Raw genomic sequence first — 23,529 nt, 5'->3', positions numbered from 1 at the left:
TGAATACACTAAGCCATTCCTAAATGCATAGTTTGTTATGAAGCCTATATATCTTTTTTCCCACAAAAATAGGGCTACTAAATATGTAATAGATATGTATACAATTTGTAACAAAATGTCGTTGTTATTGGTTCATCATTTTTTCATCCGTTTTACCTATTTCATTAAATCGACCGAACGAGTATTATGGCTCTAAAACTGTTCCTTCTCTTTTCTACACAAATTTTTAGTTGCAATCAAACTTTTCACTTCTCTGGTAGTGCTTTCCAAACTATACTCATTATTTTGTTGTTCATAGCTAGCAAGTAAGAAATATTTTCACCGCAAGCTTTAATAAACTTTTGTAAAGTCTTTTAATTATTTACTACTATATGCACAATAACAATAATAATATATGTATTTGTATACGTAGGGAAATAAAAGCTCTCAGACAGCTGATTCGCAGAAAAATTCTCATCAAGTGAGCGCTCAAGTGGGCGAGTGTGTTGTGTTCTTAGCAAATTTTACGCAATCTACATTTAAACGAAAATTATTAATAATATATGGAATATTATTTGTAATACTAAGTGTACTTGCTTACAAGATACTATTTGACCTTGTTTTTGTTTGAAAGGAAAATCAAGAACTTGTGAAATCTTTTGTTTTGCTGCAAGGAGAAAAAGTTTGTTTAAATTGCACTTGTGCTTACAAAGTCACAAACGACATATGTACATATGTAATCATCGTCATACGTTACTTGTTGTTGTTTTAGTTAATATTATTATTATTAGAAGTTGAGTTAAGGCAATAATAAATCGTCATCAGCAGTGTTAGGCCACCTAATCGGCAAATGCTCGTACTAGTAGCTAAATTTACAGCTAAGTAAATTTTATAATAAAATAAAACAACAACAGTGGTGACAAGTGGAAAATCAAACAGCGTAATCAGTAAGTGAAATCTTGAATCTTTACCGCAATTATTACTTATGTATGCCTAATTTTAGATTTTTTGTGATTGAAGTAAAATATGTAAACTCCAAATGTGTGTATGTATATGAGTGTGTGTGTTATATTAATAATAATGTAATGTAATTGCAAAGGCAGGTTTTAATCACTTGTTTCAATTTCTTCTTTCAATTGCTTATTTATCACTGCTAAATGTTGCTGACTATTTTTGCTTTAATCAAATTGAAGTGTATGTCCATTAAGTGATATGGATGTTGAGTGGGTGTTTGACTTTGGCGGCTAGTGCCAGTTGACTAGACAGGCAGACAAACAGGCAGCGAACAGCTGGTGTTCATGATGATCGTCAGCTATTGATTTGCTGGAGCAAATGGAGTGGCAGCGTAGCATTTATTTGCTGCGTGCAATTGTTAGCCAAGGCAACTGTGCACAAACGTACATACATATGTATATGCACAACTCAAACTCACTTGCTTACTTACTTACTTACATATGTGTATGTTATTGATCACTGTGCCACTTTAATTTGTGGCCTTTGTTTCTAAATTTAATTAAGTCAATTTGCTTTTCTCTTAGTATTTATTTACAAATTTATTCTTCACAGCGCACTAAGCAAGAATTTCCGCATTTTTTTACACTGCTTTATTTTAAATATAAACACTAACTATATATAATATACATAATAATTCGCTTTAATCTCGATCACAATTTATTGATTTTCGTTTATCGGTGTGCAACTACACACCTTTTCACAATTGCTTCACAATTCGCTAAGCGTTTGGCGTTGATTCCTTGGTCCGCGCTCACTTGGTACTTTTACTTATTTAGCTTGCTTCTGTCTACCATTTAATTTGCTGGTTTTCATCAAAAAAATCTTCCACTTAATATAATGAAATTTTTATTTATTTCATGTTAGTTGTTCGAATGCTATGCGCGCGTGTGCGTTTCCTCTAATTTGTTGCTGTTTTCCGCATCGTTCGAATCATTCAGTACGCAGAAAATAATCTAGTCAATGCGAATTTATGTATGGCTTTATGGATGTGCATATGTATGTATGTATGTATATGCGGCGCTTCAATAAATTAGTGAAATAATATTTACAATATGAACGTGTGGAGAGGTTGTTTATTTAAACATACATACATTCTCATGTATGGTATGTATGCAATCAAATAATATCATTTGCATTGGCGGGTTGTTCAAAAAGTTTTTGAAAAATTTTTAGTGTAATTTTGAGCCTTTGGAATATGTAACAGTGCTTACTCCCCCTTTCAAGTATATTCCATTTTATATCCAACCGTTTTGCTTAAGAGTCTGGCATAAAATCCGAAATCACAAAGGATTTGTATATTTAGAGTATTGACAATTATAATGGCAGAATCCGAACTCCGGAAAGAGTAAATTCCAATCATTCTAATATAAAATTATTTGAGTCGACAAATTTTTCGATTTTTTTTACGTTTCCTACATAATTCTAAATATATATTTAATGTGTTCTGTGACTTCAACAAGCATATTTCGCAATAATCGAAACTTAATTACACAAGAATGCTTGCTAATTTGTTGGCCCATCAGGTTATCACACATTTGAAATAAAAATATAATTCTTGACGTCACATCCATGGTGTCTGGTACATAGTACATAGCCATCTAACAATAGCACGATGCACGAGACTCGAGTATGTCAGATAATGCTTCAAAAATTTTTTCGTGGTTCTTTTCCTAGGCGATTTAATCAATTATTTGCGAGTAGTAAAAATAAATTAAAGTATATTCACATTTGAAATAAGGCCAAAACAAGTACTGATATTTCAGCAATAGTACTGTCTTAGAATTCATACTGTTGTCTTGGCAGTTAGAATATTATATTCACCCTAAATATTTCGGTTTTAAAATTGGAGCTACTCATTCCATCTTTTTTGTTTACGATTATTCATGTGTAATCTTGAAAACATGCAATATGCACATCCCTTATTAGGATACTGAAATAGTTCTATGTAGCTCTATACCGGAGATCGGGAACTATTCACTATACTTATACTTTATTCTCGTACTTCTTTACTAATTTTACGGTAATTATATCCTGAACCGGGTATATTAAGGGGTTACATGGGTTTCCTCGGGTAAAAACAACTTTTTTTCTCATATAAAAAATGAAATAATTTATTAGAATTTTTTACAACCGTAAACTATTAACAAAGAATTTGTGAAATTTTTGGAAAACATATTTTAAACTCGGCCAATGGCAGTATAACTCCTTACAGGATCATCTAAAGTGAAAAAATACGTGTATTAGTTAAAACCTTAACTTAGAACTTGGACGAAGGAAAAAAAACTGGAAGTTGGATTTTTGTCACACATTTTTACAAAAATATGAAAATTTCAGTGAAAATTTCACGATATTTTTTCCCAAATAGTTGTAAAAAAAATCCTTCGTCCAAGCCTTTAAAAATTATCTGAAAGACCTGTGTAATATTTCACGTAGATTAGTTGAGTAGTTATTGAGAAATCTTGCAACTGACTTCAAAAACACATTTTCAATATAAACTGGCTCAAAGACTGCGCACTTAGCCTAGCTAATTTGGAGCGCACAAGTTTTCAAGCTGTATCTTCGAAACTATTACTCGGATCAACTTAAAAATTTAGGAAAATACCCTAGAGGTGTTGTAGAATTTAATAAGACAATAAAAAAATACACAGAAGGAAACGTTGGAGACCCTATAAATAAAACATATATATACATAATCAGCGTTATGAGCTTTAGCCTTGTCTGTTTGTAGGTGAACTAGTTTTTGTAATATCCATCTGAAAATTTTCTTCTGCCCTTTTCTCATCAAAAAGTTGCACATTTGACAACGGCCGATATCGGACAACTATAACATATAGATATCATACAAATTGAACGATCGGAATCAAGTGCTTGTATGGAAATATTTTTCATTTGATGAAATATCTCCACCAAATTTGACATTGTTCAGATCGAGTCTCTATAGCACATAATTGTACACCAGTACACTGCCCAATCAAAGTTCTTGTAAGGAATATTTTGTAGATTTTGTATTATGAAGGCAGTGCAGCCCGGTTATGATCCCTGTTTGCAAATAGTCGTTGTTGAAGCTGGTTTGTTGATACATAACATGTACAAATACAAAGATTGGCATTTCGACATCTAAGTGACGATTGCAGTGCCATTTGCTCTATAATATTGGTCTTTCTCTAACTGAAGTTGAAAAAATGCATAATTCCATTCCATTTGATATCAGCATTTAACGCCAAGAACTTCGTTTTTGAAGATAGGGACAATGTGGTACAATCGCAATCGAGAGGTTGCGGTAAAGCATTGCACTTTAGTAAGAAAGCACTCAGTTAGTATAGCATTCTAGGTTGAATCCTAGAATCTAGAACCCATTGGTTCACTGCCACGCCATGGAACGGGTTGCCCGGTTGCTAGTCTAATATTGAGTCCAGAAGGAATCGTGTATTTTTAGTCTCAACCTGAGAGTTTAAAAATAAATTTAACACCACACTTGTTATCTATAAAGCCGAATAAAGTGTCACAATGACCTAACCCAATCTGTCTTCGGATCGACGCAGTACAATTCCAAGGTTAATGCATTATTAAGCATGCCAGACACGGTGCACGTGAAAGAAGGATGAACATCTATTTTTGACAGCGTCAATAATATTATCATAATTCGGCCGTATTAAAATAAATACACATACAAACCTAGTGCAAATATTAGTCACAATTCGAACCTAAAAGACAAAGAAAGTTGCGGCGGCGGTGTAAATGGTGCAAACATCGAGCACTTTATGATCACGACACATTTGCATTGAATCTTATTTTGGACAACAATAAAACATGCGGTCAAGTCATGATGGAAATAATTGTACCTGCTTATGTATGGTATGTGTGTGTATATGCAAGTGGACGCATTAAAGTACGGCTATGAAGGATAAATCGAGTTTTAATTTTTGGATATTTACAGAGCGAATGAACTTTCAAAAATTTTGTTAACATTTGATATTACTGTGTTTTGATTGAGTCTTAAAGCACTGCGGAATGTAAATTGAGTGAAAATATTGAGTACAAAAAGTTTACGTTGAGTAAGAATTATGTCAGGGATTTCCAAAATATTTTATTTTTCAGCGAAGGCAAAGAAGAGCAAAAATATCATCATATTTTGTATCAAATGTGCACACATATCCAAAACAATGACAATTTTCTTTAAGATAGCAAACAAAGAGCTCATTTTCAGTCAGTAAACAAATAATTTTTTGAAATTGAAATTCATGTCCAGATGATTAATCAAACTAAATTGTAAACATTTCAATGTTATATATCTCAGAATACATAAAAAAAAAATGTTTTTGGACCTAACTGAAGCTTTCAATATTTGCTTGGCTTCTTTGTCCAACCTGGAGAAAGCAGAACTAAAGTTATTTACCACTTTGAAAATCATTTATCTCATGCTTCACTCATTCTTCTCAACTGTTGGAGTGATTCAATAAATAGTTGAGGAACTTTTACAGTTTGGAAAAATTAGTGCTCATCGGATCCAAACCAAATCCATCTAGGTAATCAAAAATGCATGTATCTTTCTGTAGAGAAGCCTGTTAAATTATTACAAATAGGATGACTTAGATTAGGTTACATCTTAAGGTTGATCCAAAATCGGTGGATCTCACTTGGACAGTTATTTGTGCTTTGTTTTAAACATAAACTCTTAAAAGTCGATCGCCAGATCTTCATAGCGTTTTGAGCTTACCACAATTTTGTTTAGGTAGTTCATGGCAAGCCCAGCCACTTCACTTGGTTCGACAAAGGTGTGTGTACCGACATATTTCAGTCTCAGTCTAGACAATAGCTCATATACCTAGCTTTCCCAAGTCTAATGACAGCCTTCGCCGGCAAGCACCTACCAGCTATGTCTACAGGTGCAACGTGTAGGATGGCATAGATTGCCCTTATTGGGGTTGTCTTCAGTGCAACACAGATGGCCATGAGGACCGCTCTTTGAATACGCTCCAGCTGCTTAGCTACCGTGGGTTTTTCGAATGCGACAACGACAACGAATTCAGAATCATGAGGCTTGCTTATGAGTAGTCATGAACGCGTTCTCTAAATGTTTGGTTATCTTGGCTTTTTTATTTAATTTCTTATTTGAAGAAAAATGTTTCCAAATGTCAATGTCATGTTTTTGTGTTTCCTGTAAAGGGGTTAGTGCGGCGCACATTGGCCCAGTGCCAGACCATTGCAAACAAAATGGAAAATATAAAAGTAAATCAAAATACAAACATATATATGTACATATGTATTTCATCAAAATATATGGAAGTTCAAATACATAAATAAATTAAATGTAATTTACGGTTCAACCGTTCTACTGTATGCTTTGTGTGGATTTTGTTTTTGTTTTTTTTTTGTGCGGCATTTTCCTATACGAATCTTGACTGATTTTACAATACTTGTGTAATTGTTTCTTTGTTTATGCATACTTGTGTTCCTACAAGTTCCGGTAGCAGAGCGAGCATATTGTGTAAAAATGTATTGTATATATTTTTATAGGCTTACATATGTGAATGAATTCTTTTCATATACGCATATTTATTTGTTCTCAACGCATTTGGCTCCATATAAAATAAAAGTATGCGGCAACATATCTCGCATTAACGGTTCTCACATTGAGCTGGGGACGTGTGCACGTGTTTTTTTCGCGCAATCTGTTGCCTCCAGCGGCTCAATCGAATTTAAATTATAAAATTATATTTTTAATAAAAATTTCAATTATCTTCGTTGCATCAAATGTGCAGTGTTGCCAACTACTAAATTTAACAAGTGCACAGCTTTAAAAATACTAATTAATAAAAAATTTATTTAAATTAAAAAAGTGCCGGTTGTAGTGAAATTTCTCTCGGTGGGTACCATATGTTAAATCACATTTTTTTCCACATATTTTATTTTTATCAAAGCGAAACTTCAAATTTGTTGAATTTTGGGAACTGTCCTCAAAGCCAGACTATGAAATTAAATTGTGGCAAAATCTGCAAAAATTTTATGTTAAATTTATTTGCATTTATATTTACAATTTCTGATAACTACTGTGAATGAGTGTTGTTTGTGAATGAGAGCAAGGAGAAAAATATACCGTGAAAACATTACAAAATTAATATAAATTAAAATATTTTTTTTTTGACTCTTTTACTTGACATTTTTTCGTATTTCAATCTTATGTCTTCTTCTTCTTTATTGGAGTCGCTCATTTACTGAACAAAAAGTATTCACTGAAATTTGAGGATATCTAAGGAAAATAAAGCTTTAAAAGTTCTGCTTGGACCGAAAATATCGGTCAATGTGCGAGATACACAATTGATATTTAAACAGAATCTTATCCTGACAATAGTATTTCTGTGCACCCAAAATGGGTTGAATCGGATCAATTCTTCCCTGAGCCCCCATATACCTAATATAAAGATCTTCGAACTTCTAGGTGACTTTATGCTGAATATATCGGTCAATATTTGAGTTATCTCAATGAAATCTACTCTGCAACTCGTATTATTTTCTCCAGCAAAAGATTGAAGAAGTCACACGGTAGGGAGTCTCCTTGTCTAAAACCTCGCTTGATAGTGAACGGAGGTATCTGACGGAGCTTTTGGTGTTGCTCATCGTCAGCTGTTTTTCGGGGATATCAAGTTCAGACACATCGGCATAGAGGCTGTTCCTTTTAGTGCTGTCGAAGACGGCTCTAAAATCCACACAGAGGTGGTGAGTGTCAATCTTCGTTTCACGGGTCTTTTCCAAACTTTGGTGCATGGTGAAAATCTTGTTCTGGTGTTTTCGTCTGCAAATACGTATCGCTTCACTCTTCAGCTCTTGGTATCTATCCCATTCGGCACGTGTTGTGGTCGACTGTAACGTAGCGAAGTAGCCGTTTTGTTTTCTCTTGCGGCACGACACTCCTCATCGTAACAGATTGTTTTACTGTTTTTTTATATGAGAAACTTTGAATGCTTACCGGAAAAACTTCTGAAATTAAGCTGAAAATCGTGCTTTCCGGGTACATTTTTCAATTAACACTTAAAACCGTTATTAATTTTTTTCTGCCTCTTCTAAAGCAGCAAGCTTCAATGTACATGGGAAAAGTTTATTGTAACATAAATAATTATATATTTAATATTTTTTATTTTAAATATGTGTCTCTTTTTTATTTTAATTGTTGAACCCTCTGAACCGAAATATCTGAGCAGCAGTTTTTGAAATTCTATATTATTTAACGTCAAACATCAATTTCGCATCATTTAATAATTAATTAGTTATAATCGCATATCTCTAAATATTCCTCAAATACACGCAAAATATCATGATTGTGCATTGCATTACTCAACCGGCACTCTGCAATTAGAGGACGCGTGTTCGCTGGCTGTTCGAGCACTTGATATGCAATGGTCATACATGGCGTATAATTGATATTTCATATAATCGCACCGAACGAGTGATTGAGTGAGTCAAACTGATAACATCTCTAATTGAGCAGACGTCAGACGTAGCTGCGTTATCTTGAGTGTTACAACCGGTGACGATGCGGCCTTATTTTTGTTATTACCGCAGACAAATATTTTCTGGAGATAGCTCCTCGTGTGCCACGCATAGTGGACTTCGTGCCAGCTGAATGTACACTCGTCTCAATATGCATGAGCAATGAGTGGCACTCAAAACGGCCAATGCGTTTGATAAATGCTCGTTGGCGGTCGTTTTTGTTGTACGTTTCGCTGTTAGAAGGGAATTCCTGCTTTTTATTTTTATTTTCTGCAAAACAAAGAAAAATTTCAAAATTTGAGTGTAACTTAAAAATGAGTGGATTTTATGTCACTCGAATTGTTCGTGTGATGTGGATGTGGGTATATATTTATATATTATCGCGAATTTTTCATCAATGATGAGCACAAACAACATTAGTATTTATTATTGGTCATGTTCTTGATGTTGTTGAGTTTGAGTTCAGAGCAAAATTGCTGCGTCGTTTCGAGTTCACTCAGCATGTTTGTATATCAATAATCGTAAATATATTTGCATGCATGTAGAGTAACATAGTAAACGATCTGACTGCACAGTTCAGATTTAAAAGGCTCTGGCTAAGCAACACTAACTTCAGTACTAGAATTCACTTTCAATGCGAACGTTCAGTGAAATATTATATTTCCTGTAAAACTATTTCTGTGCCTTTGTTGTGATTAGTGTACCAAACATAATTAAAAACAAGATTGGCTAAAAGAGTCGAAAAAAATTAAAAATTATATCAATATATATTTTTTTTCATATTAAAAAAAAAACTAATTGCTCGCGTAAAAATCACTAATAAGTTGTGCAAAAACTAACTGATAAGAAATTGCCAAATAATAAAATTTTTCCACTGCACTCAACGTGTGTGTTTCAGTGCGTCTGCTAAGAATTTTACCACTGGTTTTGCTGGTCTCACGGTCGCCAGCGCGCGCTACAGCCACCAGCACTCTTGTGAAGCGTTCATACATTACAACTAGCGGTAATTTCGCAGCAGCTACAGGTAGTTGCAGTAGCAGCAATAAAATGCCAGAGAAACGCATAGCGCCAGTGATATCTTCTTTGGAGGATTTCGAACGCAAATTACCAGGGTAAGTTTATAAACATTTATGTATAATTATATAAATAAATATGTGTTAACTTAATTTGATTATCTAATTATTAACGAGAATGGGCTTAAATGAATTTTTTAGTTTTCATATTAAATGAGCAAAGAGTTTGTCTTATAAATTTAAAAGGTGGCTATATTGTTTTTTATGCAGTTTTAATCTGCTTTTATGTAGATTTATTTTTTTTATATAATTTTATACCGGAATCAAAAAAATATTTTCTTTTGTAGTTGTTTGTGTCAGATACAGGGTGCTACAACTGTAAAATCGTCTTCTAATAGTTGAATAATTTTTGAGACTTTTTGCCGTTCATAACATCCTCATAAGATTACAAAAAGCTTTAACTGTTCAAAAATATAATTTATTAATTATGATGAGTTCGGCTGAATGAGCCTCATCCCCCACACACCACATCGACTCCAACTCACAACACTGACACGCAACTTCACCACCCCCACCCAATTAGTTTTTTCATGATACTTCCATTTCCGGAAGTTTGACTCTAAAACTATATCTAGACTAACGGTTGGCTATACTGATTTACTGTTTATAACTAAATATATTTTTGACATTTGAAAATTGTCATTTTTTAGTTTTAGAGAGGGTAAAAAGTGACCATTTTTTTCCATTTCGGTAATTATTAGTTTAATTTAGAAAAATATATATTAAATTCTTGCAAAGTATAATTTACCAAAAAACGGTTTAATTTTAATTTCTCTGCTTACATTAATCAAATTGGCTATTTTCGATCTTTAAAGAGATAAACTTTATACTTAAGCTGGAATACATTAACTCTCAGCTTTAATTTTATTTAAGTAAAAAATGCTCTCAGTTCACTTTGCATAAATTATACTGGAATTCAAGGCTTAAAAATACTCAATATTAGATTTTTTTATAAGTCGGAGATTTTAATCCCTTGTCTTAAAAATTCCAGATCAATGCTTGAAATTCGATGATATTTTGTTATATATATGTCTACCTCCAATATTATTTTAAATTTACTATACATTAAATAAGGTTTAACTTTTGGTATCGATTTCAACAACTAGCGCGGTTTCCATATTATTTTTAAATTAAATGTAAACTCATAAATCTGGTCTCTGGTCTCATGCTTAAAAATATCAAAGGAAGAAAAAATCAACGCAAAAATATATTAAATTTCACACAGAGTTCAGTGGAGTCGTTAATTTGGTGAATAAAAAGTATTCACTGAAATTTAATTGAAGATATATGATGAAAATAAAGCTTTAAAACTTTCAGCTTAATTATTGAAAACGATTAGGTCTGACGGTTCTAAAAAATATGCATTTATGTAAGTTAATGTTTAGATATGACTCTCAGACCTTCTCTCTAGATGGAATTGAGGCTTTCATATTGTAGATCAGGGTTTTCAGTTGTTTTTCAGTGGTTGTCGTACCAAGGTAATTCAGGCTTAAATGTGGGTTTAGATACTATTGATCATGATCTGAATTTTTTATGTTCTTTTGCTATTCACACAATTATTTGTTGTACATTTTATGTCCTCTTAATCTTATCTCTACAAAAATATCGAGTATAAAAATATAGTTTTCTCATACTTTTCATATTTAAAAACTCATTCGGTGAAGCAATTACTCTAAAGGTATTTTCTATAAAGTTGAGTATTTGAGTGGTAAGAGTTAATTTGTTATAACTACATAAATTGTAGGTATATCTTACTGAACCCCAACCTTGACGAATAAGTATTGTTTATCGACTGATTTGGCCTTGACATTTCTTTTATATTTAAGTATAAACTAAATTGTAAATATTTACAATAATATAAGCAAATATAAATATGCTATACTATATACATATATACATGTGTATATTCATGTCTACGTGTATGTGTATATAGTTAAGTATAACACATATGTACTCTTAGGAGTGCCGAACAGTTGTTTGATATAAGAAAATTTATCTGGTCAATGACCCAGTTTCATAAACAAAGGGTTCAAGTTGGCATGTAAACAACAGATAAAAGAGAATGAAAAGCGAAAGTCCAGTATAAGAAAAATAGGATAATATATGTACAATGTATATAATGTATACTATGTATATAAGCTACAACAATCCTTCACAAATATGAAAGATTCCTTACAAGAACTTGATTTTGATCGGTCAGTTTGTATGCCAGCTATATGCTATAGTTAGGTTAGGTTAATCTGGTAAGACAATAAGCTACGCATAGACCTGTTTTGGTCAGTTACGATACCAGATGGAGCTCAGAAGTGCGCAAGAGATGCTCTATTGTTTCCTGCTGTCTTCTTGTTCCATTTAGTATTCCCATAATGTTCCTACACTCTCTTCAATCGAGTGTCAATAGGAAGTTTGTGCACTTCCGAACTACCGTTTTGCACTTGAATTTTGCAGTTTTGCACCCAGGTAGCACGTGATTTTGTTTGCAATGCTGCCTTCGAGATCGTCGTATAGACAATCCAAATTATTAGAAATTATTTGAGACCTTATTAAACGGTTTTTTAAGCAACATTTCATTTATCAGAGTTGCATGTTCGATACGGCTCTCTCTTAGATTTGGTGAATTAAAGACAAATACTATATAACTAATAACAGTTCATCATTAAATTGCATATGTTATTGAGAATATTCCGTTATCCAAATTTTTTTGAGATAAGAAATAAAATATATGTAATATACAAAAAATCCGGTTGAAGATACAAGATAAGTGTACATTTATGTCACAGGAAGTGAAATTCATTTTAAGCCCTTAATTCCTCTCGCCAATTGTTATATAAAAAAGAATATGAAAAAGCATTTAAAATCTTTTTCCTTATCACTTAAATGCGTCCACGCAGTTACTTGAATAAGAAGACACCACTCGCCTTGCTCTTGGACTACGATGGCACATTGGCCGCCATTGCCGATAATCCAAAGAACACCTATATGAATGTGGATGTGGAAAAGCTGTTGAATCGGTTAGCTGTACATCCTCAAATCTTTTTGTGCATTATCTCTGGACGCGGACTGCGTGATGTACAATCACGCATCGGTATCAAAGGGATCACCTATGCCGGCAATCACGGCTTGGAAATCGAAAGTGGCGATGGAACACGTCACGACTATCCGTTAGCCGCTGAACTAAAGAAACATTACGCGCCGATGGTGAAAGAACTGATCGATAATGTGCAAAAGAATGGCGCTTGGGTTGAGGATAAAACAGTATCATTGACCTATCACTATCGTGATGTACCTGCCAAAATATCTGAGGAACAAAAGCAATTGGCTATACGGATAATCGAATCGCATGGTTACCGTACAAGTCAAGCGCACGATGCGATTGAGGCGAAGCCACCAGTGAATTGGCATAAAGGTGAGACAACAATATTTTATATTCAAGCGTTGGAGAAATCTTAGTATTCATTAGGAGTATGATATACCCAATTAATATATTTAAATGCTTCGTTAATTTAGGTGAAGCTTCACTACTCATATTGAAGGACCGTTTCGGCGATGATTGGGCCGAAAAAATTAAAGTGATATTCGCCGGCGATGACAACACCGATGAGGATGCCATGCGGGTAATTATTAAAATTTCCCGCTAAAAAACAAGTATTTTTATTAGTTATCGTCGTCATTTAGTTTCTGCAAGGTTCCAGCAAAACATTCCGCGTCGCTGCTGATCCCGAAATTCAGACCTACGCCGATTTTCGTTTACCGCAACAGGACCTTGTGGAGGACTTGCTGAAATGGATTAGAAAATTTTACTCCGATTAGTTTCTAGTCTTTTCTTGCGAAAGCAGCGTGAGATCCTTTTCACTTACAGTAGTTTATTAGAAAATATATAAATATTAAGACTGTAAGCTTATTAAAATTTTCTTAGTGAATACATATCGTTAGTATACTCGTATATGCAGTTGCTATCTAGGTTATTTAGATTTAAACAAATTGTTATTCTTGTTATACAGTAACAATATATAACATTGGTAATTAATTTAACAAAACCAAGCAGAAAATGTTTAAAACATTTGTAATAAATTGAAATTTGTAACTAAATAATGCGGTCGTATTACTAAATATTACTAAACTAATGTTGCAAAGAAAAAAATTTTAACTGTAATGGCTTCAGACGGAGTCAATCCGGCTTTGAAAGTAAATTCATATAGTAATGACACCTCCTCTTCATTCGAAATACCACGCGAGAAGATAGATTGGCTCAACCTGCGAAACGAAAATGACTGAGACGCTTTTGGGAACTCAGATAAAACGATTTGAATATCGTGTAGTGATAAAATTCTTATTTTTAGAAGGTGTATAATGATTGTTCACCTACAATTAGAACAACATCCGGTGTGTTTAACGTGGGTACCTGCTGACGACAGCCTTACTCCACGGCGCTCAAAAGCACAGCGGATCAAAATAATGCGTTGATCAGCGCCCTGAGAATGCTAAGCATTTTCAGTACCAATTGGCAGTGTGGCATGGACACACTCACCACCTTGGTAGGGTTCGAGGCCCATCTAAAACCTCTGCCGTGCTTTGGGTCCAGCACCCGGTTGCAATGCAACTCCACATTCAATTGACAAGGTCAGTTCTTACCGCATTTGGGTTTTAATCACAACCACCACGAATCTCCACAAAGGGCCAAACCCAATGAGCAGATTGGAGTTACCTCCAAGGTCTACTGCTTCCCGTGGTACCAGAATTAAGTCTCCGGTCAGACCTCGTAGCCAAAGCTACTACCATTTGAGCTTCCATACGGCTCTGGACTGGTAGCCAGGATATTAGTCGCCTCTTACGACAGGCATGCCTTACCACGGGTATATTCGGTTTCCCCCCGAACCAAGGGGGTCCCCCTACCCGCAGGGGGACTACAATTAGAACAGTAGAAAGATGGGTTACTGAATTTAAACGTGGTCGTACAAGCTTTGAAGATGAACCACGTGAAGGACGTCCAATAATCACATTAACGCCAGAAATCATAGCCAAAATACATCATATGGCTTCCAAAACCATCGATGGATCGTCGATGGACTGACAGGTTTAGTAGAGGCTCTACACATCTCATTAGGTAGTGTGAGCCATATTTTAAGTAAAATTTTGGGTGCCGCATTCGCTAACAATGGGAAAAAAATATATTCGAACGCGACTTTCGCAGCAACATTCGCAGTGTTTTAAAAAGGATAAAGTGGATTTTGTGTATCGATTAATCACTATAGATGGAACTTGGGTCTATCACCATGATCCTGAATCAAAACAAAAGGCTAAAGAGTGGTGTGAACCTGGTTGTTCGGCTTCGAAACGAGTGAGAGTCCGGAAATCATTAGTTTATTTGTGGATTACTTGAAAAGACCCGATTTGCAGAAGAAAAAAATCATTTTTCATCAGGACAATGCAACGTGTCACCAAAGCATTTTGACAATGGCTAAAATACGTGAATTAAAGTTCCAGGTGTTGGGGCATCCATCGCATTCACCAGTTTTGGGCGACTTTCATTTATTTCCAGAACTCAAAAAAATTATATGCGGCAAGCGTTTTTCATCAAATGAAGAGGTCATAACGGCTGTTGAAGCGTATTTTGCAGACCTTCTGGATTCTTACTTCAGGGATGGGATCCATAGATTGGAGAATCGTTGGAGCAAGTGTATTAATATTCAGGGAGCTTATACTGAATAATAAAGTGTATTTTGAGTCATAAAATTGTGTTTTTCTTATCAAACGACAAAACCTATTGAGCAACCTGGTTGCTTCATATGTGATATGAAAAGATAAATTGGGGGAAAAGATTACTGAATGTAATAAGTGAAGAACTAATAAGCTTTGGTGACAACTATAACCCCAAGTCGCTGGAGTTGAGTCATCTGTTATCCTTACGACTATTGAAACAGTTCTCATTACAGTTTACTGTCCACTGTGAGCTTAGTCGGATTGCACTTTGTGGGGCAGTTGAGTTTAAATAAGTTTAATATATTTTCTATATTCTCTCTTGAACTGAAATTTCAGACACTTCTAGCGGTTTTGAACTTTACTAGCGTTGCAATGAAACTTTCAGCTGTGCTTCTTTAGTTGTCATTCTGTACTCGTCAATATAGTGTAGTTATAGGCGTGCAAGCGTTTTCACGTGCTGCTTCTTCGCATGAGGTCCGCATGGCGTATAATTGACGTGCTCGCTAGAATACTGTGTGTTTATTGAGTGCAGCACCGTTGAGTTGAGTGATCAATGTAATAAATCGCTAACTTGAGTGGTGTTGCATTAGAGTTGCAAATCAGTGCGTTTTCGCTGTGAAACAGAATTTGTGAAACTTTAAAAAGTGATTTTGGGTTCTTTGTTGGTGGTACACTCAAAAGAAACTTCCAATGTAGGCAATGCACTCAAATAGAAATTATAGTATTACTGTTGTTTTTGGCTACTAAATGTTTAATAATCTAATTATTATTTTTTGTCGAGCTTCTGGTTTCTAGGCATGTATGTATGTATATGTATATGTCAGCGTGTTTGCTTTTGAATGCGATAACGGTGCGATGCCGATGATGACTCCGATTGTAATTCTGATTTTGTTTATTTTGTTGATGTTGATAAGTTCCGTTTAGGTGCTCTGAAATATGTATATGCATATACACATATAAAATCAGCAAATAGTAAAACTTAATAGTTGAGATTTAAAGGCTACATTTTGAGCCACGCGAGCTCAGTAGCTGATTGTATTTCGAAACACTCAGTTGGTAGGTTTTTGGTTGATTTTTTGATTTTCGAATATAAAAAATAAATAAAAAGTGTTTTTAAAAAATTTAAAAAAAATACGAAAATTGCTCAAGATCTTCGTTAACTTTAAATTAAAACGCAAAAATAATTGCAATTAATATAAATTCGCTCACGTGTGACCTTTATTCTTCAAGCACGCCGGTGGCAGCTACTTTACAACGAATATCTACAAGAACAATAAACACGCCTTATACGAAATGCCTGAGAAACGTGTAGTGCCTGTGATTGGCTCTTTGGCTGACTTTGAAAGCAAATTGCCTGGGTGAGTTGAGATTTTGTTTGAAGAGGCTATCACTTAGATATACATATGTATGTGTATGCATACTATACATTTGTACATACTATTGCACTTGTTCAATAACTAACTTACGTTCACTAACAGCTGATAAAGCAAAGCTTAGTCGTTCATAGTTTTTTCTTCTGAAATAATGATAACAAAAACTAATTAAAATTTATAAAATTTCCTGTGCTTTGACAAACTTTAGTGGTTTTAAAAATCTTGTTTGGCACAATATGTACATAATTACTTTGAGAGACAAAGACTGACTAAAAATCGAGTGAATAACTATGTTGCATACATAAATACATACGTGTACTTAGAGTCAAATTGATGATTTGAAATGAGTGCAATGGAGCAAGTTTTGATTAGATTTCGAAGATTTCTACTTTTTTTCAAAGAAAAAACAAAGGAACATCAAATTTAATAGGGAATGTTGATCATCATTCGAAAGGAGATTCTTGGGCATTCAGTTTTTGAAGATTATCTCTTTCCGATGTTGGCCTCGGGTACGATTCAGAAGGTCCATCCATTGAGTCCAATTTTCGATGATTTGTTCGACCGAATGACCGAATGATGTCCGCAAAGACTTTCAACTTAACATATTCGAACAGGAAAATGTCTAACGGTGTGATGACATTGTCTTCGTGGTCAATCGACCGACCAAGTAGCGCCGTCCTGTTGAAACCAAATGTCGCCGAGATCTCGAGCTACAATTTCAGTCATCAAATAGTTGTTTATCATGGCGCGACAACGATCGCCATTGATGGTTACGTTCTCACCGGCATCATTATTGAAGAAATATGGACCGATGAATCCATCGCCTCACAAACCATACTAAACCATTGTTTTCTGGATGAAATGACCGCTCTTGAATCTCTTCAGATTGTTCTTCGTCCCAAATGCGTTCATTAAGCCAGAAATGGACCTCATCACTGAACGCAATTTGGCTCGAAAGCGTCATATCTTCTTAGAACTATTCAAGACTTCATAGAGCGAAGCGATGTCGCTTGGGATGGTCGCACGGCTTCAATTCTTGCACAAACTGTATTTTGTACGCTTTCAATTTAAGATCTCGACTTAAAATCTACCAAGTCGATCCATACGTCAGTCCGAGTAGTTGTGAATGGCGCCGAATCGACTTTCTACGGTCTTCGTGTACACTCTCAGCTACGGCTGCTACATTTTCTTCACTGCGTACTGGACGCCTATTCTGTCGAATATTATCCAATAATGAATAATGGGTCTCAAGATAGGTGATGGTGTTTCCAATGGTATGCTTAGTAGGCCGATTATGTTATTCAAGTTAAGTAAAGCGCGCGAAACACATTCCCTACAGAACGTATTCGTAATGAAGTTGAACGATTCGTAAATATTGTTCATACCAAACAAAATAACATGATACATTGTGACAACTCACGCGTGTTTTGTCAATAAAGGGCTATAGAAAAAAGTACTTCTACTCGGATCACTCGTTAGAGTTATTATGAAAATTTGACAATGTTTTAGTTAAGATTAATATTTTAAATAGTGCACTCAATTTGCTAGGTTTTTTTTAATAGTTGGAAGCGATATATGCATTTGTCTATCTGATAATAATAAAAAGCTAGAAAACTGCAAGGCGGAGCCTTCTCGTTTCGATAAGAGCTCATACTTGGAGAGGTTTTCATAGAGGTATCCAAGAACCAATTTTTTTAGCCACACTAACTAAATTTATTTACTTGATGTATATGTCTATATTTATAAGTATGTAATTGGCATTCACCTTTCTGATAGCGGCATAGATAATTTGTATGAAGTAATTATTTTGCATTATGAATTCATATGTCTACCATTTTTCCACGCTGTCTGCATGTTCAGTTGTTGTTTTTGTAATATAATATATTATATTACCTTAGCAAAATCATTGTGCACAGCAAGTGTTTATTTATTCCGGCAATCAGACATACAATTTGTTCCTACATAAAAATATGTACATACTTGTATATCTATGTATGCATAAAGTTATAAGCCTATACTTATTCACTCGCCATATGAGTGATAAATGTTTTGGTTGATAATTATTGCAGATGGATACAACTTAGTTGAGACCTACATTCACATACATATATGTATGTGACCATAAACACATGCAATTATAGAATTTTTCACAGTGTAACCAATATGTAAAAGATAACCACAAGGGGTTATAAAAGCATAAAAATAGTATAAAATTATATATATTTATATTATAGGTTAGTTGTGATTAAATATTTATTATACAGTAAGAGACAAAACTGTTGACGAATATATGTGAGCTTAAAATAGTAAGACTTTGTTCTTAATTTTAAAATTCTTCAAAATCCATGTCGTCCCCTTCAAAATATTCCCCCTTTGACCAAGAAACAGTTGTCAAAGTCAATTTCTGGAATAGCTTTCAATGCTCTTAACGTTTAATGTCTTAAATTGATTAAAAACGTTTTCTCCCGGAGTGGTCGTTTGAGTTTGTTGAATAGCCAGAAGTCACATGAGATTCGGAGTGTACCACACCTCGATAATTAAAGAAACTCTCAACACAACCTCGATTTTTTACGTGTTTTTTCGGCTTCTGCTCACCTTTGTTTTCTGGATCGTTAGCATAGATCCAAGACTCATCGCCAGTAATTATACGTTTATCACATCTTGCTACTCGGAAATCATTTTTTCACAGACGTTAACGCGACGCAGTTTTTCCAAAAGATTGAGTGATTTTGGAACTAATCGTAATTTCACTTTTCTTAGGCCCAAATGATCTTTCACAACTTTCACTGACCCTTCCGATATTCCAACGATACCACTAAGATCTCTGACTGTGAATCGTCCATTCTCAAGCACGAATTCCTTTATTTTAATAACGTGTTGATCAGCAGTTGATGTTGATGGGCGTTTTGGACCTGGTTCGTCGTCAACACGTTCTTGACCCTCTTTGAATAATTTGTACCAATCAAAAACACTTGTTCGCGACAAACAATTATCACCGAAGGCCTCTTCGAAGATTCCGAAGGTTTCGGCAGCAGACATTTGATTCTGCAAAATTTAATGGAACTTTCTTGCTTGAATAATTTCACTCCGAATGCACTTTATGAATCTCAAAAAACAAGCGTATACTAAACACTAATAATTATTTTGATGTGACATTTGGCACAGATGTCACTGACAGTCATACGAAACTAAAAAAAAAATATTGCGACGAATGGGTTTTCGTATGAAATTTAAATTAAAAAGTCTTACTATTTTTTGCCCACAGTAATTTTGAATTAATTTATTGGGTTCGAAAGCACATGTGACCTGGTCTACGGAAAGGAGCTTAGGTGTCAAAAATCAATTTTCACTTTTTAGTTGATTCGGATGGAAGACACAGCTTTAACAGCTGTTTCCCAGAAAACTAGTTTTCGCACGTTAGCTCCCTTTTCGTAGACCAGGTCACATATTGGTTTTTTCGTGAACGGTTTTGTCCTTTACTGTTTATGTATATACAAACATATTATCTTTTGCCTTTATTGCAAATAAATTAAATAGCAGACTCCAGCTGTTAAGCAGTATTGTTGCAAATTAGAATCACTCTATGGGTATTTATCCGCACAAATATTCTGGGTGGTATGACATTATAAAGCTGCATGTAAATATATTTGTATGTACTGTGTAAATATCCGAGTCATGATGATAAAAGCGTGATCATACAATGCGGAAGAAATATTGACGCGTGCTAGGGGTCTGATTGAGCATTCGTAATAAGGCTTAGATAATAATTCATAATAATACCAATATTATTATTAAAATAAATCGCTAATTGGATAGATGGTAGTTAATGAGTTCTAATATTGATTGATTTCAAAAATGAGTTGGCAATTTCTCGTTTTTATCTATACATCTTGGCATGCGTTTGAACCAATTGTCGAAGCACTTTTGCACTTTGAGGTATCTCCAAAATATGCCTTTTGAACACAACAACCGCTTCTTCCGGTGTCAAAAAATGTTGACCTCTTAGTTTATGTTTTATGAACGAGAACAAAAAGAAATCAGGGGGTACCAAGTCAGGCTGTTTTGTCTTTTTCATTGGTACTGGTTTTTACGTGGCGGGTCCCAAACCCAGCGCACAACCCTTTGTGGGGGATGTTTCGCCTTCTCACTTTAGCTCGCCTTCGAACGGATGTTCTTAGGCTACCCAGAGGATACTTGGTCAAAGACTGGAAGTAGTGAGCTGCTTGAGTCATGTGTAAAAGAATCGTTTCTGGCCACTCCCAAGTGAATGGCGATCAGAGAACTTTCCTCACTTGCGTGAACTTCTACACATGACTCCATCCTCCAGCTCTGAAAGTATTCGACGCAGTACCCGCCGGGGAAAGCAGAGTTAGAGGAAGATCTCCACTCCGTTGGAAGGACCAAGTGGAGAAGGACCTGGTTTCGCTTGGAATCCAAAAGAAGAAACGACTGGCGCGCTGTTGTTAACTTGGCTATAATCTCGTAAGTGGTGTCTACGCCAATTAAGAAGAAGAAGGTACCAAGTCAGGACTATACGAAGGATAACTCATCAAATGGATGTTGAAAGTGTTCAAAAATCCAGTTGTTTTAGTCAATGTGTGAGAGCTCGCATTGTCGTGGTGGAAAGTGAATCGATTACTGGGGTTGGTTTTCCTGATTTATTGAAAAAAGAAAACTGACACAAAATGGTTGTGTACCACTCAGAATTAAAAAAAAAACGAGGAACCATTAGCTTGGAGGTACTTCGTGCCCCAACAATGTTGGATTCGGCGCAGCTTGACTCTTTTTACTTTCCACGATTCATCACCTGTCAATATGTCACACCCGTATTTTGAAGCACCGCTATCGTATTTTGTTAACATTTCTCTGGAATAATCTACATGAGCTTTGTTTTCAGCGATGGACAAACTGTATGGGGTCCAAGTTGAACAACCCTTTACAGAAAATGTTAATGCATTAATGGAAAGTAGTATTTTATATATTATAATGAATTCTCACGATAGGTCACATGACCTTGCGATATCAGTTTGAGCGCAGTGTTTCCGAAACAACAACTGATTTTTGACGACCTTTCCGAAACTCCTCTTAGTGTGATCTAAGACCTCGATTGAATTCACCATACTTATAAACCTAGTGTTGCCAACTCCCGAAATATAAAAGTCAACCTATGTACATAATTATTTCGTGAACGATTTAAGAATTGTTCAAAAGGTGTCGCATGACCTTCACGCTGTCCTCTCCACAGAAAGCCTAACAATTTTGATCTCATAACTTCATATATCATTTCTATCAAATAATTACTGATTTAATCAATGATTAAAAATTCAACTTAACTAGTTAATATCAAATAAAAACAATTAATGTGTCTTCGAAATAATATAACAGTTATCTGAACTCAAACGCGCCCCTCGCTTTACTACTCGACTACGATGGCACTTTGGTGGCCCTCGCCAATAATCCGGCGAATACACTTCTCACTTCGAATATGAGAAAATTACTGCACCAATTGGCCGTACATCCGAAGGTCTTCTTGGCCCTTATCTCCGGACGGGGACTGCGTGATGTGCAATTATGCTTGGGCATACAAGGAATCACATACGCGGGCAATCACGGCTTGGAAATCGAGAGTGGCGATGGCACACGTCATGACTATGCGCTGCCAGCTGAACTCCAGACGCGCTACACGACTATCGTAAGAGAATTAACGGAAAAGCTAGAAAATAACGGTGCATGGGTTGAGGATAAGAAGGTATCGCTAACATTTCACTATCGCGATGTGCCTGCCGATTCTGTCGAACAATATAGACAAGCGGCTAAGGCGATAATTGAATCGCATGGCTTCCGTGCAAATCAAGCGCATATGGCGGTCGAGGCGAAGCCGCCAGTCAACTGGAACAAAGGTGAGTGAGTTATTATGTGTTCAATAAATTGTTCAAATATTGATTTCTTTTAGGTGAAGCGGCATTGCTCATTTTGAAGAATCAATTCGGCGAGGATTGGGCTAAAAAAGTCAAAGTGATATTTGCCGGCGACGACACCACCGACGAGGATGCCATGCGGGTAATTAGCGATACTTGATGTTAAAAAAGTGATTAATTATAAAAAAAATATTTCTGTTCATACAGTTATTGCAAGGCTCTGGCATATCTTTTCGTGTTTCAACCGATCCTAATATTGAGACCTACGCAGATTTTCGCTTAGCGAGCCAAGGTGTAGTGGAGGATTTGTTGACCTGGATCAGCGAAACCTATAGTCAATAAGACAGGCTTTACAAATACTTACATATACTAATATACTAGTGTCTTTATTACTACTTTATTGTATCTGTTATCTTAGGACGTCATAAAAGGGAGCATTTACGAAATTTTGAAATACATATTTTTACCTAAAATATGTGCCTTTAAGGTAATCAGCGATAATTAGCTCAATTAAAAAATTTGTGTGCAAATAAAATATGAATTTTTGACAAAAATAGTAGTTAAGGCTACAAAGCTTTTGGTTTGATACTTGTTCACCCTTCTACGAATAGCGTCAGGTCCAAAAGGTGTAAAGAGGTCTGACGAGGTTCTCGCTTAAAAAGTTTGTACTTATTTGTTTAGTAGTCACGAGTACAAGAAACGACAGCAAATTGTAAAGTCAGTTTTCAAAACTGTTGACCTTTTGTTGTATTGTGTGATCATCTAAGGGGCTAGACCAATCTAAAGCTTTCTAAAATGACCTAGCATTGACGATTTATACTAGAAATGAGATAAAAGGAATGGAATTTCTTTGCCTTAAAGCTTTATTAAGTATATTCTTAGGTATATAAATTTAATATTGATATTTTGATACAAAATGGTAGCTACTAGGCCAATCTGCGGAATCACCTTCTTCAAGAGGGTCTTTATGGGCGACGATGATTC

General features: G+C 35.1%; 3 protein-coding genes across 6 annotated transcripts in view; 2 read left to right on the top strand and 1 right to left on the bottom strand.

The window, feature by feature from the left end:
* The window catches only part of LOC120767199 (ras-related and estrogen-regulated growth inhibitor), a 39,776-nt gene extending 37,800 nt beyond the window's left edge, over positions 1-1,976 (bottom strand). The window contains exon 1 of the mRNA XM_040093003.1: positions 1,687-1,976. The gene's annotated coding sequence lies outside the window, so the exon portion shown is untranslated. The remainder of the gene's footprint in view (positions 1-1,686) is intronic.
* On the top strand, positions 839-13,615 carry LOC120767200 (probable trehalose-phosphate phosphatase C). Of its 2 annotated transcripts, none has more exons than XM_040093004.1 (5): positions 839-926; positions 9,380-9,593; positions 12,446-12,960; positions 13,062-13,168; positions 13,230-13,615. In XM_040093004.1, coding segments are annotated over exons 1-5 (972 nt in total). In that variant the 5' UTR covers positions 839-925; the 3' UTR covers positions 13,365-13,615. The 2 variants fall into 2 exon arrangements, with proteins under 2 accessions (XP_039948938.1, XP_039948939.1); XM_040093005.1 differs by lacking the exon at positions 839-926 and adding an exon at positions 6,678-6,859.
* LOC120767203 (probable trehalose-phosphate phosphatase C) lies at positions 839-23,101 on the top strand. 3 transcript variants are annotated; one of them, XM_040093007.1, is made up of 5 exons: positions 839-926; positions 16,485-16,612; positions 22,013-22,527; positions 22,581-22,687; positions 22,753-23,101. In XM_040093007.1, exons 2-5 carry the CDS (start codon positions 16,548-16,550, stop codon positions 22,885-22,887), a joined length of 822 nt encoding a protein of 273 aa, XP_039948941.1. In that variant the 5' UTR covers positions 839-926; positions 16,485-16,547; the 3' UTR covers positions 22,888-23,101. The 3 variants fall into 3 exon arrangements, with proteins under 3 accessions (XP_039948941.1, XP_039948943.1, XP_039948944.1); XM_040093009.1 differs by lacking the exon at positions 839-926 and adding an exon at positions 9,507-9,593; XM_040093010.1 differs by lacking the exon at positions 839-926 and adding an exon at positions 16,263-16,310.
* The last annotated feature ends 428 nt before the right edge of the window (positions 23,102-23,529 follow it).

Source organism: Bactrocera tryoni, chromosome 2 (genome assembly GCF_016617805.1).
Source record: "Bactrocera tryoni isolate S06 chromosome 2, CSIRO_BtryS06_freeze2, whole genome shotgun sequence".
Classification (NCBI taxonomy): Eukaryota; Metazoa; Arthropoda; class Insecta; order Diptera; family Tephritidae; genus Bactrocera; species Bactrocera tryoni.
The sequence above is the reverse complement of the archived record's forward strand: the minus strand, read 5'-3'. Positions and strand labels throughout refer to the sequence as shown.